Here is a 27,710-nt window from a genome sequence, read left to right as displayed (position 1 = left end):
GTGGCCAGATAGACAACAACCAGAAACCCTGACTTTAATTCAAATGGCAACTTGACTAGGGAATGGCCAACATTATTGAATTCGACAAACAAGTAGTGTAGATAGGTGGGGAAGAGCTATGAGAAATTTATGGGTAAAGCTGCTATTTAATGAGAAAAAGGAATGTCCTACTCTCTCAAAGAGAATAAGTGATAAAAAGGAGAACAGAGTGCCTGAATTAGGATTCTGAATTCCAGGCAGACATAGACTTTCTCAGCCTCAGAAAGGTATTTACCTACCTCTGGGTAGGACGATCAAAGAGCAGACAGTTATGTCTAGTTTAAGACAAAACAACACAAGCTTCCCTGGGATAATATTAACTGGTTTATATGTATGTTCTCCAAATCCTTGCAGAAACTAGCCAAAGTAATATCATGATACCTACTTTAGCAAACTCGGGCCCAAGTCCGCACTGCTCCTAGGAGGCAGAACTGGGATTTGAACGCAAATATCCTCGGCTCCTAAAGTACACACGATTTTCTAGCGTAGCACACCAACTTCCACTCCGTTTAGCAACAGGTCATCATCCCCTTTCTCCCGAGCTGCTCTTCTACAGGACACCTGTCCTGGGCCCGGTTCTCCCTTAACTCGCTGTCGGTGTTCTCCGAAGGCTTTTGATTTCTTGCTGTAAAGCTATAGAGCAGAAAAGCATGCTGGTGCACACTGGCCCCCTATGCCTGCTTTATCTATTTTCTAAGTTTTTATTTAAATTCCAGTTAGTTAACATAGAGTGCAACGTTAGTTCCAGGTATAAAATACAGTGATTCAACACTTGCATACAACACCTGGTGCTCATTGTAAGTGACGTCCTTAACCCCCTTCACTTACTTCACTCAGCCCCCCCCCCCCCCCCCGCCTCTGGTAACCGTCAGTTGGTTCTCTACAATTAAGAGTCTGTTTCTTGGTGTATCTCTCTCTCTTTTTCCCTTTGCTCGTATGTTCTGTTTCTTAAATTCCACACGAGTGCAATCATATGGTATTTGTCTTTCTCCAACTTATTTTGCTTAGCATTATACTCTCTAGCTCCACTGGTGTCACTGCAAATGGCAAGAGTTCAGTCTTTTTTGTGGCCGAATAATATTCCATTATAGATGTACATAAATAATGGAATATTATTCATGTTTTATAAAAATGTATATAATGATATATATATTCCAATGACTTATATTCCAATATATATTCCAATAATTTATATTATTTATCCATATGTATATATGCTACATCTTCTTTATCCATTCATGTACCATTCTATCAACAGTTCAAGTGGACACTTGGACTGTTTCCACATCGTGGCTATTGTAGATAATGCGGCTATAAACATCGGGTGCATGTATCCCTTTGAATTAGTGTTTTTGTATTCCTTGGGTAAATATCCAGTAATGTGATTGCTGGACTGTAGGGTAGTTCTATTATTAACTTTCTGAGACCTTCCATACTGTCTTCTACAGCGGATGCACCAGTTTGCATTCCCACCGACGGTGCACGAGAGTCCCACTTTCTCCACATCCTCGCCAACATCTGTTGGCCATTCTATCAGCCACTAAGTAGTCACCCAGATGTGATGCCCCCTGTTCTGTTTTCCTTTTAAATATTGAGAAAGGAAGAGCATAGGGTCCTTTTAGAGAGTAGACCATCCTGAGGGATGACATGAGCTCAAGAGATTATCTGCACTTGTTTATTTCTCTTTCTCCTATAAACCCTGTTTAGATTTATATCCGTGCTGCTAGTGAGTCTCTTCGCCACCAACTTTCCTCATCTTCTGTTCTGTGTTCAGTGTTTCTCTTCCTTAGTACAGATTCATTGCCTGGTTGCGTTCTTCTTCCCCAAATTCAGTGTCTTTTCCGGAAAAGGACAAATGCGAGGACCTGTTGCACATACCTCTAAGGCCAATGAATGGCCTATTTCTCCTCAGTCTCAGTAATACCTCCTTCTGTGTTCTCATGACCCAGGAGTCACCTGCCTATTCCTGTATGTATCACATTTTATTATATTTGGGGTCTGTTTCCAAGACTAGACTGCTGAAAGGAAAGATTGTACTGTGCACTCTTCTTGACATCCCCAATCCCTAGCAAACCCCTGGCACAATGCAGGCACTCTGTGCTTATTGAATGAATGGATGACTAACTTACTGAGAGACGAAATCAACACTGATTAAATTTTCAATCTTGGGTATCCCAAAGGCACTTGAGTTCCTAAGTCTCAGGGCTTATATGCCTAGATGACTAGCTCATGTGACACTAAATCAAAGTGCCATGCTGTTAGGGGACGTCATCATGGCTTAAATCTCACCACAGGCAGTGCTTCTCCATGTTCTTGGGGTCAATGAACCCTCATGTGGAGCAAAAAAAAAAAAAAAGAAACTTTGGAATAAGAACATTTGCACTGATTGATTGACTGATTGATTCAATATACAAATACCTACCACTTGCTATATGTCAAGCATTGTGATAAATATTAAGAAGGTAAAAATGAAAGACACAATTCCTGACCTTGAGGAGTATACAGTATGTGTGTCTGCGTGTAGGGGGGCGGCCGACATAATTATAATGATTGTAATAGTTTGTATGCTTTAATGAAGTACGCACAGGATAAGAGGGCAACAAACATGATGGGCATTTAACCAGCTGAGGACATCCAGGGAGACTTCCTGGGAGAGAAAACTTTGGAGTTGAGCTTGGTCTTAATGAAATCTTTCATGCGTATGTGTGCTAAAAAGGTAGGAATGGGGTGAGAAAGTTTGAAAACTGCTCTTACGTGTGCAATTTGCAAGCTTCTTTGGATCCATTTTTTAAAAAATTTTTTTATTTATGTATTTATGATAGTCACACAGAGAGAAAGAGAGAGAGAGGCAGAGACACAGGCAGAGGGAGAAGCAGGCTCCATGCACCGGGAGCCCGACATGGGATTCGATCCCGGGTCTCCAGGATCGCGCCCTGGGCCAAAGGCAGGCGCCAAACCGCTGCGCCACCCAGGGATCCCCTGGATCCACTTTTAAAGAACTCTTGACGTGTGCTTGCTTCGAGATACTCGCAATGGACAACATGGGGGTCTTACACTCAGAGCACTCTGTGGTATCCGTAATTAAATTCAGATAATGATTTATTTAACATTTCTTTCAGCATGTTTGTTTAGCGTAATGTACTAGGCCAGTTGGTATTACAGGTATAAAATTATTTAATATGGGTGGTTCTGTCCCTCGAGGAGTTTACACAGCATAGACATGATACGAAGTCGAAAATGGTAATAGGGTAAATGGGACTTTGGTTAGAACAGAGAAACAGCTTCTCATCGAGCCTAAAGATGGGATTGGGAAAGCTTGGAAGGAGAAATGATGCAACCCTGAGGAGTTGGGTTTAGAAACAGAGAGATAAGGGGGAGAGCCTTCTAAATACACTAGAGCTAGAAGGGTTCGCAGAGATTGGTACGTCCTGTGCTGCTTACATTTTAATGTACATTCACCAGCGTTAAAATGCAGATTGTGATTCAGTAGGTCCCGGTGGGGCCTGGGAGTCTGGACTTGTAACAAGCTCCTGCTGCTGGGACGTGGGCCACACCCGGAGTCGCAAGGGTCCAGTTTACATGCCTGAGAGAGAGGAGAACCCTGGAACCCAGGTCAGGAGGGGATGTGTCCACGCCACACAGCTGGTTAGTGTGAGAGCGGCTCCCCGCTTCACCCTGCTGCAGCCAGGGTGCAGCCAGGGTGCAGCCAGGGTGCTTTGGGGTCAGACTCGCGTAGGCTCACTGTCCGCCCCGTTGTTTACTAGTTGCAAAGCCTTAGGCAGGCTATCTACCCTTTCGGGTCTCCAGTTTTCTCATCTGTAGAATGCTGATAAGTGATTCCTACCTCGTAGAAGAATTGTGAGAAGTCAGGGATACGACTGGCAGAGAAAAAAAAAAAAGCACAATAGTGTCTGGAACATAGTAAGTGATCAAAATACATAATGTGTCTTCTATTTTCCTTTTTTGACCAAGTTAATATTGCTGTCGATGAACATGGCCTCGTGTAGGTCATTATCTCCCCGAGGGGCCAGGCTGTGTTAGCAGCCAGGGAGAAGCAGGAGGGCACTTAACACCCGCTGGCAAAGTGGTGCCTGACTGAAGCCAAGAAATGCATCTTTCTTTCTTTCTTTCTTTCTTTCTTTCTTTCTTTCTTTCTTTCTTTCTTTCTTTCTTTTCTTTCTTTCTTTCTTTCTTTCTTCTTTCTTTCTTTTTTCTTTCTTTCTTTCCTTTTTCTTTCTTCTTTCTTCCTTTTTTCTTTCTTTCTTTTCTTTCTCTTTCTTTCTTTCTTTCCTTTCTTTTTCTCTTTCTCCTTCCTTCCTTCCTTCCTTCCTTCCTTCCTTCCTTCCTTCCTTCCTTCCTTCCCTCTCCCCCCCCCCCCGTTTCTTTGGAAGAGGATTCAGGAAGGTAAACAAATCCATCAGTAATTTTTTTTTCTGTACTTCTTTGCAGCTGAGGCCTTTAAAACATCTGCTCATTAATAGAAAATGCTCAGCTAATACCACGAATATTAACGGTAGAGATTTTTCATTCCACTTCGGTTGATAGAGGAATCATCTCTTGTCTGGATCCACGATATTTTTTTTTTTTTCAGTTTATTTCAGCGGCTTACCTCCACACCAAGAAAAACTCCCATCTCACCGTTGCCAAGGCGATAAATGAGAAACAATAACCTGGGAAATGTCTTCTTTAACGAGGAACTTTCTGTTTCAAATACTAGCAAAGGCAAAGGAAGTGCGTTGCCATATTTGCAGGATGTGAGGGTTAGAACTGGCCCGCGTGGAAGGTGCAAAAAAAAGTGAAAAGGAGGAAAAAAAAAAACCCAAAACCACCCACCTATGAGGAACTAGACTGTGTGTGAGGCTGTGCAGAGCCACTGTAAGAGCTGCTTCAGGAATCTATTCAGAAATCAGTGCTCTGGTCTCTGAATTGTTAGAGACCCCAGCAGCCCGCACCGCCCCCCCCCCCCCTTATTGCTGCAAACGTATTGCAGCAGCCGCGGCCTGGGAAGCCGGGGCGGGACCGCGGCGGGGCAGGGGCGCGCAGGCCCCTAACGCTAGGGCCCCGCGGCCCCGCGCGCTCCGCCAGCCGGTCGCCAGGTGGCGCCAGAGAGCAGGCGGCCGGGCGGCTGCAGCCCCGCGGCCCCCCAGCTGCACGCCCTGGGCGCAGGCCACCTGGGGGCCTGGAGACTTGCAGGATGCCTCCCGCGGAGGGGCGGAGGGCACGAGCAATCCGTGTCGACTCCGCCTGCCGCTGGTGTGCGTGTGTGTGCGTGTGCGTGTGCACATGGGAGCTGTTTGCTCATCCCACTGTAGCGCTCTCTGGGGCCCTAGGGCTGCTGGCGAGGTATGGCTGTGCCTAGTGATTGGCCCTTCCTGCGAGAGTTTTGACTTCCTCCAAGACTCCTCTCCACTTTCTATTCTTTCTTTCTTTTTTTAAGATTTTATTTATTTATTCATGAGAAACACACACACACACACACACAGAAAGAGAGAGGCAGAGACACAGGCAGAGGGAGAAGCAGGCCCCATGCAGGGAGCCAGGTGTGGGCCTCGAGCCTGGGTCTCCAGGGTCATGCCCTGGGTTGAAGGCAGGTGCTCAACCGCTGAGCCCCCCAGGGGTCCCGCTCTCCCCCTTTCTTTACTCTTTCCTCCTTATTGGATGACATCTGGGGACATCACGAGGAGGCGTACCAAGTACTTTGACACCCTCCTACCAACGTGAACAACTGCATACTTTCGCTCTCAACCCCATACCCTATGGCATTAAGAAACCTGCTTTTGTTAATGAGAAAGATTTATGGGCACCTCAGAAGGATTTGAGCTTAGACAGACAGAGATCAAAGGCAACCAACAGGCGTTATGACACTTGCTTGGGTTCTAGCTGCCTTCCTTTGGCTTTTATAGGTTTTTTTCAAGGCAGACCCTTAATGAGCTTGATAACTGACCTTCAGCAAGTGAATGTCACAAAAATTACACATCCTAGACGTGATAACTATCCTGCGGGGGGGAAAAAAGTTTTCTTGTCCTTCCATTAGGCAAGTGGCGTTTTGCTCTCATTACACAAACAATGAGAGCAAGGCCCATAGAACTTATCAAATGAGTTAGTAAAAGGCAACTCTTTCTCCAAGCTCAGAAGGCATTGCTGATGTGACAGTCACCTGCTACTGTGATGCCCTGATATACACCAAGGGCTTCTGTAAATTCTTTATATGCCATATTTGAATTAACGATCTTTAGTAAGCAAAGAGACAGTTCAGAAGCCGAAGATGCTATCTTTCTATTGTCTCCTTACATTTATAAATCTTACAATTCTTTCTATGTGGAAGCACCCAGAAGGCTGTGTTTATGAGTGAATGTTTCATTTCCTGGGTTAAAAAAAATTTTGAAACCTTCATCATTAGATAGGCTATTTGCTGCTTGAAAATGTCAGCTAAAAATTCCTTAAAATATAGTGAATGCAATTGACTACTGTGCTAGAGAGTATATTTAATGAAGAAACGAAAAAAAAAGGCCTAGTTTTGTAATGTATTTAATTCGATAAAGGAATCGTACTAAAGTAGAATTATCCTCGAAACTGGTCCCATGGTGTCTAGAAGGGAAGAGTTTATCTTTTTATATGTTCTGATTGGTTTTTGTGGCTTTTGAAATGTAGCCAGAGAGTCAGGCTGGTTTCCAGAGACACAGTTAAAGAAGGTAGAGAGGGCAGGGTTAGGCCATGGCAAGCTGGTGCATGATGCAGCAGATATGGAGATCGCTGAGTTCAGGTTAGGTCTGTATCAGTGCAGGCAGCTGATTATAAGGGTCTGTCATAAGCAGGCATAAACTGAGGTAAACTGGCTAGTATCAGAGGTAGCTGGAGTGAGAAGGGACAATTTCCCTGCAATCAAAGGTTGTATTGGCTGTAGACTGAGAGTGCTCTATGTTCCATTTGAGCTGTTAGAACTTTAGAAGTAGGCAGCTCTCTGCTGATTCTCAAAGCCCAAACCAGAGGATACAAGTTTCTGTTTTTTCTATAGATGGTTCAAACATGTTGCTCAAGTCTACTCTCCAGAGACAGCATGGTATAATGGAAGCTCTACCAGCAGGCCCAGGTTCAACTATTAACTACCATTTTCCCACTATATAGTTTCATACAAATTGATTAAATCATTTGAGTCTCTGTTTTACCTGAAAAATGGAAACCACAGGGCCTACCTCACAAGACTGTTGTGAAGATTAAACAACATTAATGTTTGTAAGGGTCAATCATGATACTCATTCATTCTACAAATAGGTTTTTAGCACCTACCATTTGCCTGACATTGTTTTAAGTATTGGAGAGACAGCATCAAAAAGAAGAAAAGAAGTTTATGCTCTCATGGTACTTAGTATAGATACCAATGAAAAAGTAAATGATTGGTTAAAATTATAATTCCAGGTCAATGTAAATGCTGTGAAGATACAGATTCCTGTTGGTCTAAACCTTGCATTTTGTTGAACCATACAGGGGGAAATACAGCCTTGGTTCCAGTAAGGTGGGAAATCAGATAAGGAACACTGGTATGAAGCTAAAATCTGCAAAGGACAACTCCAGGGTGAACCAGGAAAAATAAAACCTACTTTACATAAAGAGACGCAGAGGATAACTGTCCATTTGTCCTTGGTTCCAGGTTTAAAATGAAAAAAAAAAATGAAGTATTTTCCCTCAGAATTCCTATCCATGGTCCACAAAGATACAAGTTTTAAAATAGAAATAGTACTACATTTATTTTATAAAAAACTTCTAGTGGAAGTTTTGAAGTGGTCCTGTAGAGTTAGTGTACCTATAATGATTAGCAAGAGCAAACACAAAGTATCTGTGAAGTAACCTACACCAATTAAAGGCCAAAAAACTTGCTGGATATAAAGTTCCAAAGAAAATGAGCTAAAAAAAATGAGCTCAAAAATAGAAACAAAAATCTCTAAATGTGATGAAATCAGGAGCATGAATTAGCAGAAACAACAAACTACACAATTGTACATATAAAGACTGCAGAGATTAGAAATAACAGGCATTCAGGTATAGAATATAAAATAAATGTGTTTGAAGAAAAAAATTATCAACTAAAAGTTAGTGGAAGATACATGAGACTTTTAAAACTGTCACACACACATTTAGTAGATATGGAATAGAAATTAGAAATAAGTTGCAATAGAAATGGAATGAATAGGACCACATATTAGATTCAGTTAACAAGAGAATATGGGAACTGGAAGATAGATTTGAAGAAATTACCAGAAGGCATCATAGAAAAAGTAAATGGTGGGAAATTATATATATATATATATATATATATATATATATATATATATATATATATAAAGAGATTGAGGAATATGAAAAATAGAGTGAGAAGATCTAAAATACTTCTAGAATTCCAGAAAGGAAAAATAAAGAGGATGGGGTACAGAAATATTAGAAAAGGTACTGGTGAGGGATTATCTAGAATGAAAAGACGGCAATTCTCAGATGCTGGACCCCCCCAACAAATTCCAAGTAAGATAAATTAAATCCGTTAAAACTATATACCACATAGTTAAATGTGGGATACAAAAGACAAAGAGAAGTGCTGACAGCAGTTATAAAGGGTAGATTGAAACTAAAAATAAATAATTAGATCCACAGATGAAAACTTAACAGCAGCAAGAAAAGTCAGAAATATGTTGAATGCATCTCAAAGGTATGGGGAAAAATAATTACACACCTCAAGTCCTATATTCACTAAAGTATATTTCAAGAAAGGGAAAATAAGGGTGTTTTCACATGCTTACTTCTAACAGAGTCATGTTAAAAGAATTTTTAAAGATGTATTTGAAGAAAGGGAAAATGATCTAGGAGGAAGGTGTGAAATGTAAGTGCAATTAATAATGGAACAGTTAATTGGCTAAGTCTAAATGAACCATAGCTAGATAAATCATTAAAGTAATATCTATGTGTAGAATTAGAAAAAATCACAATGAAACTAAAATAATGGACAGAAATATCATGTAATTTGGGAGAGAATGATTTGCAACTAAAATGCTCTAAAACCTTTTGTTTGGGAGATATTCTTTTTTAATAACAAATATATTAAATATAGAGTCTGCTAAGTTGAATGTGTTAAAGTTTCTAGGGGACCTACCAAGAATAGAAAAACAGTGTAAATTCAGGCTAGAATTAACTCAGGAAACAGATGCTGGTGAGGATGTGGAGAAAGGGGAACTCTCTTCCACTGTTGATGGGAATGCTCACTGGGGCAGCCACTCTGGAGAACAGTATGGAGGTTTCTCAAAAAGTTAAAAATAGAGCCACCCTATGACCCAGCAATTGCACTGCTGGGTATTTACCCAAAGGATAAAAACATAGAAATTTGAAGGGGCACAGGCACCCCAATGTTTACAGCAGCAATGTCCACAAGAGCCAAGCTATGGAAGGAGCCCAGATGTCCATTGGCAGATGAACGGATAAAGAAGGTGTGGTCTATATATACGATGGAATATTACTCAGCCATCAAGAAAGGATGAAATCTTGCCATTTGCAATGACGTGGGTGGAACCAGAGGGTATGATGCTGAGTGAAATAAGTCAGTCAGAGAAAGACAAATACCATACGATTTCACTCATATGTAGAATTTAAGAAACAAAGCAGATAAACAAAGGGGGGAGGGAAGGAGAAATAAGACCAAAACAGAAGGAGACTAGCTAGAGAGACCTATTATTATTATTTTTTTTAGAAACTCCTAACTATAGGAAACGTACTGAGGGTTGCTGGAGGGGAGGTGGGTGGGGGGATGGGGTAACTGGATGATGGGCATTAAGGAGGGTACTTGATATGATGAGCACTGGGTATTGTATGCAACTGATGAATCACTAAATTACCTCTGAAACTAATAAATACTGTATGTTAATTAAATTGAATTTAAATAACAATTTCAAGTTTTTGAAATAAAAAAAAGAAAAACAGTGCATATTCAAAAAATCCAAAGTAAAACAACAATAAAAAGGTACATTGAGAAAAAAAGAAAAATCTACAGAGAATAAAACAATACAGTAGCAATGAATTAAAATTACTTCAGCAATCAATATGACAAAAGGTATATTAGAACCTTACAGAGAAATTATAAAAACCAACTAGAAGATATTAAAGAATATTTAAATAAATGCAAATAAATAAATAAATAAATAAATAAATGCACTAAGTTCATGAGAGGAGAGACCCAGTATCATAAGGATGTCAGATCTTCCTTTATTGATCTTTAAGTTTAAAATGTCTATAATCTGGGGTGCCTGGCTAGCTCATTTAGAAGAGCATGAGACTCTTGATCTCAGGGTTATGAGTTTGAACCTCCCATTGCTTGCAGAGACTATAAAAAAATAAAAAATAAACTTGAAAAAATCTGTAATCTAAAATCTTCTTTGTGCGTGTGTGTGTAGAAAATGCAAGCTGATCATAAAAGCTATATGGAAGAGTGAAAGCCAGGAAAAATCAAGAATAGCCAAGATGAGACATCACCTCCTAGAGATCAAGACTTTGAAAATGCTATTGTAGGGGCGCCCGGGGGGCTCAGTCGGTTAAGTGTCTGCCTTTGGCTCAGGTTATGATTTCAGGGTCCTGGGATTGAGCCCCATGTGGGGTTCCCTGGTTGGCAGGAGCCTTCTTCCCCCTCCCACTCTCCCTCTGTACTCTTCCCTGCCCCTCCCCCCCTCTCAGATACCTACATAAAATCTTTTTAAAAATGCAGCTGCGTGGAGGCCTGGATGTCTCAGTGGATGAGCACCTGCCTTTGGCTCAGGGCGTGATCCTGGAGACCCAGGATCGAATCCCACATCGGGCTCCCGGTGCATGGAGCCTGCTTCTCCCTCTGCCTGTGTCTCTGCCTCTCTTTCTCTCTCTCTCTCTCTCTCTGTGACTATCATAAACAAATAAAAAAATTAAAAACAATTAAAAAAAAAGAAGAAATAGGTAGACTTTTAATGCTCTACATGTGACAGAGAGGCAACATTATCTGGTGGTTCATTATTTTTGGGTAAGAACATATCTGACCTTGATAGGAATGTAGGGTCGCAAACTCTGAGTGCCAGAGTCTCACTCACTTAAAATGCAGAGAGGCAAATCACAGCGTTCAGAGCCCGACTAATGATTCCTCTGATTTATTATAAATAAATATTTTTAGTATTCACCACGTACAGTTAAATTATAAACGAGATAGTGTAGGCACCTACATAAATACAAAAGAGAAGGCAATTTCTGTCCTGGAAGCACTTCTGAGCTAATGGAGAAATAAAAAGATAAATAATGGGACACCTGGGTGGCTCAGTGGTTGAGCATCTGTCTGCCTTCGGTCCAGGGCGGGATCCCAGGGTCCTGGGATCGAGTCCCCGCATGGGGTTCCCTGCATGGAGCCTGCTTCTCCCTCTGCCTGTGTCTCTGGCCTCTCACTCTGTGTCTCTCATGAAAAAAATAAATAAATAAAATCTTTAAAAAAATAATTAGACAAAATAAGTGCATAAAGTGGGACAAAATACCGTGGCTCTTGGTAAGGTATAGACGGGGATAGGGTGGCCCCAGAAAATGTCCCTCACGATGTAGTGATTAAGCTGATGGAGCTATACTGAAGGCTTGTTAATATTTTGACAAGATTGGGCAGGGTGTCAAGGCTAAAAAAATAGGATATGGGGAGAGGTTAACAGTAAGTTAAACACGAGGTAGATATGGGATAGAGAGGAACTTGTAGTTCGTCTGTAGTGTGAGCGACCAGGGATGCTGTTGTCATCTTGTGCAGGATGATTCTGTATTTTGTGGGATTGTCCAAAACCCTGTAGGAAGTTCAGCACTCATTTGAGAAGAGAAGAAATGACCGTATCACTCTCTGCTCAGAACCGCTGGGACCCACGACGCTCAGGGGGAGGTGGAACTGGAAAATGTACCGTTGATCATTTGGGATTCCAGGATGACATGACTTCACTTAATTTTAGAGGTAATGGAAAATGACTGGTGGTTTTAAAGTAGGGTAAGGATGGAATTGGAGTTCTACGGAAGGAGGGTTATCTGCTGGCAGTAGAGGGGTAAGCGGATAAAGGCCATTAGGAAGGTAGAATGGGGGAGAAATTAGAGGAAGCACAAGGGTCAAGGTCAGGGTGGGGCGTGCGGACTGGGGATCAGCCGTGCGTGTGAACGAGAGGCTGGAGCCAGGGGCTGTGTGAAATCACAACAAAACCCATGAAGACGAGAGAAGCAAGGTAGGGGGAGTCTAAAGTGGTCCCAAGCACGGGGTTGAAGCTGCTGATGGCAGGGAGCTGGCAAGAGAAATAAATGGGGATGAAGAAGGGAGCACAAGACAAGGGCACATTTAAGGGAGTTTCAGTACAAAGAAGCACTTGGGAGTGGGGGTACGGGGGGTATTGACCTTGGGTGACAGGGAGACACTCTCGCTGCTACTTGATAAACATTCTGCTCCAGGACAGCAAATGGCTACGATCCTCACCCCCCAACTGCTCTCCTTTTTTTTTTTTTCTTCTTCCATTCTTCCTGGGAACCTCAGTTTCCAGGGTGCTATCGTCTTACACAGTTGCTGCATTCCGGAAAAACTGTGTGTAGATGAAAATTTTTTAACTTACATTCAACTTCTAAAAGTTGAATCGCGTTCCAAATGCGCTAGGCAAGCTTTCTATTTAAAGGAACCCTTTGACGGACCCTTCCCGTAATGTGAGAAATTAATTCCAAGCGTGTCTGTTTTACAGTTGCAGTCACCGGATCGCTGGGTTTCTTCTCCTGGACAGCTAACTGGGTCACAGCGTTCTATTCTCAGAGCCCAGCCCCACACAGACGCTAATTGGTTGTCGCATCTGAAAGGTTGTGTATCACTTTGTCATTTCTAAATTTACATGATGTAATCCATGCACAAGATGGGAGAGATTTCATACCCGGTGGGAGGAGCAAGTGCCACATGCTTAGCTTTCCAAATATAGCTAGAGACACAAAATATTTTAAAAGAGGCAAGACTTCAGGAGCGCCTTCCTCAATCTCACATTTCAACAATCTGTGGTTTCGGTAGGAACTAGTGGGTCCCTACCACTTTGCGGAGAGAGTGACATGACATCTCCCCACCTTGACATTGACTTTATGAAGGAGAACAGCAATCGTGAGAACAAAGGTGCAAATCAACAACAGCCAAAACCCCCATCAGATAATGCATTGTGAGACTACAGGCTACGAAGGTCAGGACCAAAAATTGAAAAATGAATGCACCGTTTTTAAGGCACTGGGAGGGCTGAGAGGCCCAGAATTGGGAGGATACATGAGGCAGGATTTGCACAGGCCAAATCCTGTTCCTGTTTTTTCTTTTTAAAAGCATGAGGCCAGACTAAAATAAAAGTCACACCCTGTGTGATTTTTTTAACGAGTTCAAATGCCTCTCAGATGAGCAGTTATTGGCATGTTGTTAAGGATTTCTGGGAGACACCACACAGGTCATCAGCCTTCAGGATGGTATCCTTTGGTCACAGCTGCTGTGTCACCTGTGGGCTCACGTTTCTCTTCCGTGTATGCCATCGGTTGCACCCCAGGCCCCCAAAGTGAGGGGCAGGTGAGCACGGGAGCATTCCCTTCTAGCATGCTTCTCGGACTTGGAGGTGTGTTGGAATCATCCCGGAAACTTTATTTCTATTTCTATTTCTATTTCTATTTCTATTTCTATTCTATTTCTATTTCTAATTTTTTTAATTTATTTATGATAGTCACAGAGAGAGAGAGAGAGGCAGAGACACAGGCAGAGGGAGAAGCAGGCTCCATGCACCGGGAGCCCGATGTGGGATTCGATCCCGGGTCTCCAGGATCGCGCCCTGGGCCAAAGGCAGGCGCCAAACCACTGCACCACCCAGGGATCCCTCTATTTCTATTTATTTCTATTTCTATTTCTATTTCTATTTCTATTTCTATTTCTATTCTATTTCTATTCTATTTCTATTTCTATATTTCTATTTCTATTTCTATTATTCTTTCTATTTCTATCTATCTATCTATATCTATCTATCTATCTATCTATCTATCTATCTATCTATCTATCTATCATCTAGCTAGCTAGCTAGCCATCTAGCTATCTAACTATCTAGCTATCTGGGAAACTTTGAAAAGCTTCTGATGTCTGGCTGCCCCCCCCCCCCCGTGGGTTCGGGTGTAACCGGCCCTGGGCATTGGTACTCGCAAAAGTTCGTGCGGCGCACGTTGTGAGCCCATCTTCCAGGCTGCGAGACGCATGGCCCTGCTGCAGTCGCTCCATCAGTTCCTGTATCCTTGGACCCTCTGACTTTGAGAACCTGTGGCTCTCTGGCCTCACTGGCTCCGTCTTTCCTATCTAAAAGCTGAACAGGCAGGTGGAAGGAGAAGTAGCGGAATTCTTTCCCTGACTGGCTTCCAGAAGAAGCCCAGCCAATACAAGTATTGGCACAATATACCAGGCCTCTGAAAAGTGCCACCTCCTGTGCCAGAGAAATTCAGAAAGCACGGAGGAGTCTTGGGTGAGAAGTCCAGCTCTGCTTCCCCACGCTTGGGAAAGCTGCTTCTTCCTGCTGAGGCTCGGTTTCCTCATCTATACAAATTGGAACACCTGCTTGCTGGGCCTTACTGCGCTGACTACTCGGAGTCGGACATAGCGCCCAGCTCGCGGGGGCCCTCGCTAGTCGGAGGCACATGCATGGAGAGCACAGCGAAGACAGCTAAAGCTTTTTCACCGATTTATGCCCCAAATTAGTAATAATTATGATTTATGGAGCCCGTTTATCCGATTCTTTGCCTGTGAAACAAATATTTATTACACGGTGACTTAATGCCAGCCGCCCTGCTACATGCTAGGAGTAGGGTTAGGACTAAAACACGCATGGTCCCTCCCTTAGGGCCTCTTACTGCTCAGCTACATGCTTCATTGATCAACATAGGAGTTGATTTCAAGCAGCTCAGAGACTGAACTTGCTGGAGGGGTGGTACGACTACCAAACTGGCAAACACTTGGGATGTGCTATATGGTTGGGAGAAACCTGAACCAAGTAGAGAGACAAAGGCTTCGCGGTGTCCGTGACTGTTGTGAGGGGTCATGAGGCTATCAGAAGGACCACCCCACTCGGGCAGCTTCGTGAGCCGTGGTTTCTCTTTTTCTGGGTTCTTGAAGGCCCTGCTTTGAGTGTAGCTGTGATTACGTGGTAAGGTGTGTGACTACTACATTACGGGAACTTGGGGTTTTTGCTGGGGTCTCTTGGCCTCTTTTGATCAATCACTCACTCCTGTGACGATACTGCTTCCCTCGACGGTGATCCTAAAAGCTGGTATTATTATCTTTATTTTAGGTGTTAGACACAAGTAACTTGTCCAAGGTCATTGGGCTGGTAAAGGGCAAAGCTGAGATTGAACCTGAGGTCGGTGTGATTCCACAGCTCACACTCTTGACCTCTGCTTCCAAGCAAACTTCAGGTGAGCGTGCTTGGGAAATATCAAAATCTGACTTGCCAGAGCATTGATTTTAAAAACCACAAGTAAAGAAGAAGACACGCAGGTGGAACTAGGAGAGGATGCTGTGACTGTACCATCTAACCTTGGCCTTTGGGCCTCTTAGGAAATTATATAAGAGACTGGAATCCAATAAAGAATTGTGTCCAGTTTGCCTGGTTATCAATCAAACCTGCTGATGCTTAATTTTATGACATTCTGTAGATTAAAGGCTTCATGATTCAGGTTCGCATCTCTTCTTCGTAGCTGCAGGTGCAACTCTTTTGTTAGACTGAGAATATAAGGACTACGACGAAGAAAGCAACACTAGCAACTTGAGTGCGGTGTAAGATCTCGCTAATTCCAGGTAATCTTTCTCTGCTTTCAGGATAAAAAGTTTTAACAGTGATGATGGAATGTGTGAGTGAGCGTGTGGGCATTTACGTGCGTGTACGAGTGTACAGCAGCTCATATGCAAACGCTCGGGAGCTCATGTGGAAGAATAGAGATTTTAAGCCAGTTTTTTTTCCTTCCAGATTACCATGAGTTGCAGTAAGTACTTTCTATGGTATCCATCCAGTTCATAAGTGATTGCCTTTTCTGTTCCCCATCCTGGGTAGGGGACCTGGCAGCTATGTTTATATCAATGAAACATGACCCCCACATTTGCTTAGACCAGTGGTGGCCATTCGATCCAAAAAGGGCCAACCACATTCTCCCTCGTGGCAGACTGCATGGATTCCGAATTCATTATGCTTTCTGTATCCATGCCCTTTGCCAAGTAACTTTGTGGTCCTTCCATCAGAGGTTGAGGATATATATTTTATCTCCCTGTTGGATATTGGACCCAGCTATGTGACTTGGCCATGGAATGTCAGGGGGCACAGCTTGAACCTAGGCTTTAAATGGGCATGTGGAGTTGGGGCCTGTCCTCTTGAGCTCCTTGCCTTCGTCCATGAGAAGAATAGGTCTCAGGTAGCTGCTAGCCCAAGGACAGGGAGAGACATCTGGGACAGACCTGGATAAATCCCGTGCTCAGTCAAGCCGCCTATAACCAGCGCGCGGACACATGAGCAAGGGATAAATATTCATGACAGCATATCCTTGAATTTTGCTTTGGATTTTAGGGAGAATTACTATGGCAACGCATAACTGACGTATCTCTCCTTGAAACTCTAGAATTAGGCGGAGAGACAAAGAGACTGTCTCTTTGGACTGTCTTTTGGGAACGGGGGCATGTAAATGGTAGAGCTCACTATGGAAGAATGTTGAACTTTTTTTTTTCTTTTTCTGACTACTCCTCTGCTTAAGTTGTTTGTTTGTTTTGAGGTAAAGTTCACAAAACATACAACAATTCAGTGGCCTTTAGTACATTCACAGTGTTTTACAACCACCTCTACCTATTTCCACATATTTTCATCACCCCAAAATAAAACCCTGTATGCATTAAGCCTTTACTCCTAATTTCTCTCTCTCCCCAGCCTCTGGCAACTACCAATCTGCTTTAACTTTTAAATTAAAAACAAATTTTTTAGAGGGATTTACATATTGCCTATTATGGACTGGGTTGTGGCCCCCTCCCACCAAATCCATATGTTGAAGCACTGAGCCCTTATGTGACTGTATTGGAGACAGGGGCCTTTAGGGAGGCAATTAAGGTTAAACGAAGCCAGAAGAGTGAAGCCCTGATCTGACAGGACTGGTGCTTTTACAAAAAAGGTGAAACGATTGCAGAATCTTTGCCATGTGAGAGTACAGTGAGAAGGCGGCCATCTGTGAGCCAGAGAGATGGCATCTGTAAGTGCCCCCAGGGCCTGAGCATGTGGCCCTCCGATCTCAGATCCTCAGCCTCCGCTGAGAGAAAACGAATTTCTGCTGTCTAAACCATCCAGTCTGTGGTATCTTGTTATGGCCGCCTGAGTGGCCCCACACACTTATTCTGGACATTTATATCAGTAGGACCGTTAACGTGTGATCTTTGTGCCTGGCTTCTGTCCAGTGAAGGCATTTTCTCCAGGTTCATCCCTGTTGTAGCGTGCATCAGGGTGTCATTCCTTTTTTACAACTGGATAAGATTTTATTGTCTGCATACCACATTTTGTTTATCTGCTCATCTGTTAATGGATATTTGGGTTGGTTCCACCTTTTGGCTATTGCGAATACGGCCGCCATAAACATATGTGTACAAGTATTTGTTTGAGTACCTGTTTTCAACTTTTTTTTTTTTGGTATCTACCTAGGAGTGGAATTACGGGGTCATAGAGTAATCCTCGGTGTGCTGAATTTTCGGTGCTCAGATCCTCAAAGCTGTTTCTTGGTTTCTATATAATCCTACCATGGGTTCCATAAGATAGCTCCAAAACACTTTCAGTAAATTCCTTTTGTTGCTGTGGTTAGACAGTGTTCACTTAAGCTAGAGTTAATTGCTGTTACTCAAACTTAGAGATCTTAAATAAAAAAGTTCTATTTTTTAGCCCCATAATATTAATATAATATTAAAGGAAAAATGAGCAAAAAACTTGTGCTTTGAAGTTTGCCATGGGGGTGGTAAGTCCCCCACTGATACTGACCAAATCAGGCCAATATCTTGGTGGGGTTTTGGAATTTAACTGGACCAAGAGATCGTTGCTAAGATTGCCACTCACCTTTGGGACCAGGCGGCACAGGACCTCTCATTGAGAGCATATTCCAGTTCAAAACGACTCCTTAAAGCGGCCACGTGGCTCCGGCCAGGCCCTCCCCGGCTCACCAGGCAGTCAGAAGAAGAGGAAGGTGAGAGAGACCCACTGCTGTTACTTGATGCAGGTGACATCAGCTGAGGGAAGAAAGGGTGGCTTCAGTCCTTTCAGAAATCCGACAGGCTTAAGGCATAGGCTAGAGTATGGATTTATTTTAACTTTCTATTCTAGGATTTCTCTTATTTTAATTTCTATTCATCTCAGCTCGCTTCTGGCTTTTCCTATCGGCCTTGGATGGTAATACATGGCTAGCTTAATTTACTTTTTTGACCCAGTTCTACGCCGAGAGCTGGCCCATTCAATTTATACACATTTTTCAGAAAACACGATGCGCTCAAATCAGATTCATAAAATAGGTATTTAGAAGGTGATTATTTAATGGTTGAAAGATTACATTTTTCACTATGGCGATGAGATTCGTGGCAGAGTTCCTTTAAATTGTAGCTTAAAACTATCCCCATTATATGAAATTATTTCCTTTTTGTAAAATGAATTTACACATTTTCCCAAGAATATATCCATTTTACAAAATGAGGGATGCTTTAATGTCTGGCAAGCATGAGGACTAAAGAGAGTGGTTGGGAGAGAGTTTTCAAAAACAGTTGCAAATAGTTAAGTGTAGTTAGAAAATAGAAGAGTACGAAGGAAGAAAATGAGAAAGAAGAAAAAAAAATAGGAGAGTAGTTTTCTTGAATTTCTGACGACCTTGCTGTTCACGAACTTGACCTAACCCAACTGAGAACACTAGTGCTTTGACATTATAATTCCACAACACAGGTAGACAGTAGATTTTGGTTTAAAAGTATAATCCATGCAAATTCTAGGCTCCTTACAGTAGCCAAGACATTACTAAGTAAAGCTCGGAGAATCATGTGATGTTAGTGTCAAAATGAACCTTCAAACTCTTCCATGACTGAATCTCTCCTGTGCCTCCTTTTCAAGTTAGCTAAGCAAGCCGATGGGGAGCCTCCAGGGATGGGGACCTCACTGCCTTCAGACCTGTTCATTTATCTTAGGACAGCTCTGACAATTAGAAATTTGTCTCTCCTAAAAAACAACAACAACAACAACAACAAAAAAAACAAAAAACAAAAAACAAAAAAACAAAAAAAAAACAAAGAACAACAACCATAATTACACTTCATTTCCATCTGTTGACCCTTAGAGGACAAGACCAATTCCTTTGCCATATGATCATTTTTCAGATGTTTAAAAAACAGCTTTTGGGCTTATCTTAATTTTCTCTTCTCTGGGACAAGCAACTCTGGTTCCTTTAATTGGTTCTCATATATGTGATGTTCAATCCATTCATCATTCTGGTCTCTCTTCCCTAAAATGTGTTCAGTTATAATTATCCCTTTATTTTATTTTTTAAAAAATATTTTATCTATGTATTCATGAGAGATGCAGAGACATAGGCAGAGGGAGAAGTAGGCTTCTCTCCGCGGGGAGCCCCATATGGAACTCATTCCCAGGACCCTGGGATCCCTACCTGAGCCAAAGGCAGATGCTCAACCACAGGGCCACCCAGGCGCCCCTATAATTATCCCTTTAAAAGGACATACCTGGGAACTATTTTGTTTGGCCATCTCAGGATAGAGAGGAATGATACTCATTTTTTATTTTGTAGCAAGACAGCTACTTCACATTCTAACTCCAAAGAGCTTATTATCTACCAACATGCATGATGCTCCTAAACCATATCTCCACCATTTGACATCTTTGCGATTGTTTCTTTGCCTCTAGTGTGTGATGTTATATTTATTCTTGTTAGACACGTCCTCTCGTTTTATCTTCCAAGGTACGGAATTCCACAAATCAAGCCCCTTAAAGCTGATTCTGGGCCATTATCGAGTGCAGCCCAGTCCAGCAAGTTCTCTTTGCATTGAGTGTTTCATCTTCTCTACTGGGAGAGACTGTGCTAAGAGGCTTGCTCAATGTAAGAAGCCACACTAGTTTAGGAGATCCAACCATTGTCTCTGTTTCTGGAATCCACTCTCTCATCTAGTTGGATATATCCCCAGGCTTGGAGAAGTTTTGCCCTGAGAAACACAAAGGTTCAAAGTGAGAGGACACTTGGAACTTAAGCCTTAAAAGGGTCTCTCAACATCCAAGGCCTCTGGCGGATGCTTTTGTTATTAGGGGCTGCTAAAGCCCCACTGAATACACTACTACTTCTCTCTGCTTTATGGGTTTCAGGACTGAAGAGAAGTGAATGGACATTTAATGTCCAAAGACTGAAGCTGCCTCCCACATAAAAGGCTTCCTTTTTAGAAGTTCCAGTAAAGAGTTATGAGACAGAGCCATTCGCTGCAGGCTGCAATTGAAGACCTGGAACCCTTTCCCAATAAACTGGGTTCTAGTGATTCTAAATTGAGATTTTTTTGTTGTGGTTGTTGTTGTTGTTTTTAGGGAAAAAATGGGATGGTTCCACTCTGGGATTTAGTTATGCAATCTCAGGTTGATGCTGTTTCCCATTTTGCCCCTTCCCATCATACGCACTTGTATTTGTGATGTGTGACGTCCACCCCCATCTCTTGCAGCACTCATTTGCTTTGGGGATATATTATTATTTTTGAATTAGTACTCCCGTGTTAGTTCCTTGCTTATTTTCAAATGCTATCTCCTGACCAGGTGTATAGAAAATTAAGGCAATTAGGGAGAAAATTAAAGCAAACAACTCCTTGATATTAAGGGAAGAAAATTCCATTAGGCTGATTACCAACATATATCACCTTATGCAACATATGTGCGGTATAAAAGCAATGCATCCCAATTAATTTATGTACTAATTTCAGTGATAATTTCCCTTTCTTATTGAACATAGACAGTGGCTTAATATTTTAACTTATGTCTCACCGTAGGAACTTTTGTATAGAGAAAAGTTGATTTAAATAACTACTTTCTAACATATTTACTGTATCTTCAAATTTTTACATATTAATTTTTTAAAGCTGGGCTTGCCTATGCTTAATGATTATGTGTTGGGAGGTCTGAGTTCATGCTGAATTTGCTTTTGCCCCTGTCGATTCAGTCGGTCCACCCCAGAAACTTAATGAACAGGGTAAATAAATGAATGAAGTTATGGACCTTCAGACTTACTTTAATCACCTCATCTATTCCCCAACACCCTAGGATATTCAAGATTTTTTTTCATGGACCTATTTCAGAAGCTGAAGTTCTTACCTCAATGTTGCAGAGACACTCTTCTAACTTGGTAACAACTTCAGAAAATTCAGGTCTTCCCTGTAAATAAAGAAAAAGACTTTTATTTTCCCCAAAAGAATAAAAGGGAGGCAACTGTCTTTGGATTTTAAAATTGGATATTTGCATTTGTAAAGAATGAGATTAACAATAAAGTATATTTTTTATTTAAAATACACTTGTATTGAAGTGTTAATTGAATGTTCATTTGCTGTTCAGGGAGGGATGTTGAGTCTCCTTCTGATAAGAGTTTTAAGTCAGAATTTGCAACTACATTCAGATAATGAAATAGTGGAAAAGCTTTAATTAGCTTTGCATGCTTTTAAATGGCAGGTTTTCCTCTTCAAAATGAAAGCATAAAAGTGAATACTAAAAACTGTTAACTATCTCAGTGCCTTATAATAATATACTGTACAATGTGTCTGTAGAAAAGAACTGCTAGGGCAAATTTTATAATTAGCTTCATTTTTGAAAATGCCATCTTAGATTTAAAGCTAAGATCAATGGAAACCTCATGACTATGCCCTTTTTTAGGGGTTAAGATAAGCTTTTTATATTCAAAAGCTGCCATTAAAGATATCGTTCATTATGAACTTGTGTGTCAGATGAGTTTGGTTAAACAAACATTTGTTGTATTCTGATCACATTCCAAACTGTTCTAGTTGCTAGGGATATAAAGATGATTACGGATCCATGGAAAAAATGCTGGGAATTTTAGAAAATGTTCTCTTTGGAAGAAATTATATGCCCCCTTTTGTCAGATCCTAGGGACTATATAACCTATCATTTCTCCTTTATGAAACTTTTACTGCCAGGAGGTGGAGAGCCCAATTTAACATTCAGGTGCAGTAACCAACTAATTTAGATTCTTAGTAGAACAATTTCTCCCTTAATATCTAGCCCTCCCCTGAGGACACTGCTTCCCTCAGAGCCCTCTCAAGTGAAATCTGTTTTTTCTTGCATATTCCTGGTACCTCTAGGTCGGCGGGGGGTGGCGATGGGGTGAGCGGGAGCTCTGGGTCTTCCTTGCTGTTGTTGCAACTTCCAAATGGCTTCTCTAAAAACCACCAGTTTGTGAAGGTTTCCCACCAGTCACTGTCCCTCATTCTTTGGAGGCCTGAGTGTTTGGCTCCCTGTCATGCTAACACTACTCAGTGCTTTTATTATCCATGCAACTAATCATTATAATGGCCTGTCTTCCAGGTTCCTTGGTCTCTTCTGCCTTGATCCCACACTCCACCTTCCTGGTAGTCACTTGGCTCCTGGGTCCTACTCTAGGCCCCGTTACTAACGTGGTCTGCAGACTTTCCATGTTTCCATCCTGTCAGTTTCCATCGGATCACTATCCAGGCTTTATCTTCTTTCTTTCCAGCTTACTTCTTCTGACTCCAATGACCCTTAGTCACACACAAAACATCTTGTCACTTTAAAAAAGCTACCTTTTTATTGTGAACATTTTCATATATACCCTGAAGTATTAGAGAACAATTCAATGAATCTCCACATATCTATCACTCTGCCTTAAAAACCATGTTTATGCTAATATTGTTCTATTGATGTACATAAGTCTGCATCTACTTACCTACCTATCGTCTAATCTATATCCCTCATTTTTTTGTTCGTCTTACCATCTTTTTTTTCTTTCTTTTCTTTTCTTTTCCTTTCTTTTTTTTTCTTTTCTTTTCTTTTCTTTTCTTTTCTTTTCTTTTCTTTTCTTTTCTTTCTTTTCTCTTCTTTTCTTTCTTTTCTTTTCTTTTCTTTCTTTTCTTTTCTTTCTTTTGTTTAAAGTTCTTATTTAAATTTTACTTAGTTAACATATAGTGTAAAATTGGTTTCGGGAGTAGAATTTAGTGATTCGTCACTTACATATAACACCCAGTGCTCATTATGTCACGTGCCCTCCTTAATGCCCATCACCCACGTAGCCCATCCCCACTCACCTCTCCTCCAGCAAGCCTCAGTTTGTCTTCTATAATTGAATCTCTTATTCAGGAGATGATTGGGGTGGAGGATACATGGAAGCAGAAAGCTCATGGAAGCAGAACAGGTTCACCTGTTCATCTTACTATCTTTTCACTGCTATTTACTCACCTTGGTTTCCTCCCTTACTTAGTTCAGATTTCATGGGCAATCATTATCACTCTATTCAATACAGCCTCAGCTCCCTTGCCTTATCATGCATTTTATACCCTATTGGGGAAAAAAAAATACCAATCTTGATTAAATCCACCCTGACTGGCTGTACTTAAAAATCATGGTCCTCTAACCTCAGGTGGACCCTCACTACTGCCTAGAGAGCCTATTACGCATCTCTGGCTCCCTCACTCTCTCACACTCCAGGTACCTATTTTGTAGCTTCTCCTCTTTCTTCAAACGTCTAATTCCCACTACTACATTGACCACCCACCAATGTCTAAATCCACAAAATTGCCCTCATCTGCATTTCTATGGATGAATTTTGCCTTTCTTTCTGAGGCCACTTCCTTCACAGTGTTCTAACTCTTATCCTTGCTACTGTACTCAAGGGCATTGCTCTAGCAATAATTCTCCCTTCTACTTTTTGCATCACCAAAGTTCCCTTTCTATTGTCTAATGCTGTCAACATACAATCATGCTATAAATTCTTCCATCTTAAAAACAAGCAACAAAATGAAACTCTCGACTCCACTTCTTCCTCAAGGTATTGCTGCATTTTATCTAGTCACCAAAATTGCTCTAAAGAACCGCTTAAATTTGCAGTCTCTTACTTTCTGCTTCCGTGTATCCTCCACCCCAATCAGGCTTTCTCCTGTAAGACTCTCCTACTCCTGCTCTCTTCGAGGATACAGATGCCTACCTCCTCATTGCTAAATTCAAAGGTTTATATCTCAAAGCTCATCTTCCTTGGCACTGCATTAAATGTAAATAATCATTCACTTGTGCCTGAAACATTTTTTTTAAGATTTTATTTATTTATCAAAGACACACAGAGAGAGGCAGAAGCAGGCTCCATGCAGGAAGCCCGACGAGGGACTCCATCCCGGGACTCCAGGATCACGTCCTGAGCCAAGGCAGATGCTCATCCGCTGAGCCACCCAGGCATCCCTGAAACATTCTTGGATTTGAGGTCACTGCTTCTCACTGTTTTTTCTCCTCTCTCACTTGTTCTTTCTCAGTCTCCTCTATTAGTTTCATTTTTCCTCTTCATCTTTAAGTTCTGGATTGCATCAGGACTCAGGGTTTGGGTCTCTTCTCATCTCTCTTTAGAGTTAATTTGTTGAGGGTTTAATTCTGTCTCATGGCTTTAAAAAACAACTCCTAAATATCTATATCTAGCCCAGAACACTCCCTTAAACTCTAAACTCACATATGCAATTTCTTATATTTATAGTCTTCCCTGTTTCAGTAAATGGCAACTGTATCTTTTCACTTACAGAGGCCAAAAACCAAAGGATAATCTCTGACTTCTCTCTTTGTCATACTCTTGCTTCTAATCCACCAACAAATCATACTCATTATGCCTTCAAAACGTATCCAGAATCTGAATGGACAGGTAGCATTTGTAGTGGATCAAACTTCCCGCAGACAATTGTAAGCTCTGGACAAAACGTAAAAGACAGCTACCTAAAGGCAATAGAGAGGGAACAAAAGCTTCTGGAGGGGAGTCACTTGGAAGAAAGGGGGGCATGGAGTAAGTTTTTCATCTTATTTATTTATTTAGACAAAATTTACCTTAAGGGGAGGCCCCACCTAGATCTTAGGTAACAATTAGAATTCTTATGAAAGCCTGCAGGATTGCTTGGTTAAAGAACCCGAGGACAAAATTCAGGGCAATCAGAGTATATTACTATGGTTTTATAACAAATTATCACAAATTTAATGGTTTAAAACAACAGCCACATATTATCTCACAGTTCCCATGGGTCACGAGTTGAGTGCAAATTAACTGGGTCCTTTGCCCAAGGTCTCACCAGACTAAAAAATCAAAGTGTCAGCTCACACTGCGATTCTCATCTGAGGCTCAAGTTCTCTTCCAAGCCCACCAGTTATTGGAAGAATTCATTTCCTTGTGGTTGTATGACTCAGGTCCCTGTTTTCTTGCCAATAGTTGTTTAGGGATGACTCTCAGCTTCTGGAGAACACCCACAGTTTCTTGCCACATGGTTCCTCTAAGTAGTTCACAGCATGGCCATTTGCTTTCTTCCTAGCCAGCAAGGACATGTTTCTCTTCTTCCTCTGTGACCAACTGGAGAAATAGTCTCTGCTGTTAAAGAGCTCATCTGGTTGGATCAGGCCTATCCTGATAATTTTCCTTTTGCCATGTGAGGAAACATAATTATTGGAGCAATATTTAATCATATTTGTAGGTTCTGCCCATATTCAAGGGGAGAGGGTCCTTCTTGGCATGGATACCAGGGGACTGGGATCTTGGGGCCATCCTAGAATCCTGCTTATCATCCACAGGCACTAGAAAATGAGGTGAGATCCTGGAAGAAAATGGTCTGAGGAAAGGAGTCTCAGAATCTGCATGTAAACGCTGTTTAAATCTCTGGCTGATCTCTGGACCACGTATGCAGGGAACAGAGAGGTTTAAAGAAGTGAACTGAGATAAGATCTTTTGCCTGATGCGGGGCATTGTTCTTACTGTTTTCTCAGACTGGAATTAACCAACTCTTACTCTCTGCCTGTAGAAATCCTCTGCCCTCTTCAAGTCCCAACTCGCAAGATACGTGCTTCTTGAAGTGTTTTAAGTGATTCCACAAAATAATTTTGTTGCACCTTTGTTTAGATTTACTTCATTCTTCCTTGTGTTAGAACTAGGTATTTAGGGATTCCTGGGTGGTGCAGCGGTTTGGCGCCTGCCTTTGGCCCAGGGCGCGATCCTGGAGACCCGGGATCGAATCCCACATCGGGCTCCCAGTACATGGAGCCTGCTTCTCCCTCTGCCTATGTCTCTGCCTCTCTCTCTCTCTCCCTCTCTCTCTCTCTGTGACTATCATAAATAAATAAATAAATAAAAGAACTAGGTATTTACATAGTTTTGCCACTACTGGAAAGTGCTTTGAGAGTAAGCAATGGCTTATTTACTCCTATATACCTAGCAGGTCTCATTGCAAGGGATAGCTTGTTTGAGCTCAAATTTGTTATATTAAATTGCATCGCGAAAAAAAATAAATTGCATCATGATAAAAAAATTATCCATAATCTAGCTCAATTTTTTGTTTAAGCCACCATTATCTCTTTTTTATATTATTATAATTGCCTTTTAGCTACTTTTGCTGCTTCTATTCTTTGCCTATCAAAAGTATTCCCAATATGGTAGCCAACCTACTGCTAACATATATACTCTATGGTGAAAAGCTCAATGTTTTTCCCTCTAAGTTCAGGAATAAGACAAGAATGCCCACTCTTGCCACTTTTATTCAACATAGTATTTATTAGAAGTCCTTGCTGGAGTAATTAGGCAAGAAAAAGAAATAAAAAGCATCCAAATTAAAAAAAAAAAAGCATCCAAATTAGAAAGGAAGAAGTAAAACTGTCACTCTTTGGAGATGGCATGATATTATACACAGAAAACACTTGAGACTCCACCAAAAACTGTTAGAACTGATAAGCAAATCTAGCGAGGTTGCACAAAATAAAACCAAATATATGAGAATCTGTTACATTTCTATAGATTAATAGTGGACTATCAGAAAGAGAAATCAAGAAAACAATACTATTTTTAATTACTTCAAAAAGAATAAAATTCTAGGAATAAATTTCACTCAGCAGGTGAAAGATCTGTGCACTGAAAACTGTAAGATGTTGATGAAAGAAATTGAAAAATACACAAATAAATGGGAAGATTTTCCATGCTCATGGACTGGAAGAATTAATATTATTAAAATGTCCACACTACCTAAAGCAATCCACAGACTCAGCGCAATCCCTACCAAAATCCCAAAGGCGTATTTCCACAAAAAATAGAAAAAACAATCCTAAAATTTGTGTGAAATCACAAGAGACTTCAAATAGCCAAAGCAATCTTGAAAAAGGACAAAGCTGGAGTCATCATGCTCTCCGATTTCAAACTATACTACACAATTATAATAACCAACATGGTAGCCAAAATAAGCATTTTATTATTTATTTATTATTTATTTATTTATTTATTTATTTATTTATGATTTTATTTATTTATTTGACAGAGAGAGAGAACACAGGAGTGGGGTGGGGGTGAAGGTGGGGTTGGGAGCCTGATGCAGGGCTCAATCCCAGAACACTGGTATCATG

At 41.3% G+C, this 27,710-nt stretch overlaps 1 protein-coding gene across 1 annotated transcript in view; it reads right to left on the bottom strand.

Moving 5' to 3' along the window:
* TNNI3K (TNNI3 interacting kinase) overlaps positions 1-27,710 on the bottom strand; it is a 289,215-nt gene that overhangs the window by 33,434 nt on the left and 228,071 nt on the right. The window contains 2 exon segments of the mRNA XM_055341198.1: positions 18,159-18,328; positions 21,438-21,497. Coding sequence (XP_055197173.1) covers positions 18,159-18,328; positions 21,438-21,497 — 230 coding nt within the window.

The sequence above is a fragment of the Nyctereutes procyonoides genome, unplaced genomic scaffold (assembly GCF_905146905.1).
Source record: "Nyctereutes procyonoides isolate TBG_1078 unplaced genomic scaffold, NYPRO_anot_genome, whole genome shotgun sequence".
NCBI lineage: Eukaryota > Metazoa > Chordata > Mammalia > Carnivora > Canidae > Nyctereutes > Nyctereutes procyonoides.
Note: the sequence above shows the minus strand (reverse complement) of the source record. Positions and strands in the feature narration are given on the sequence as shown.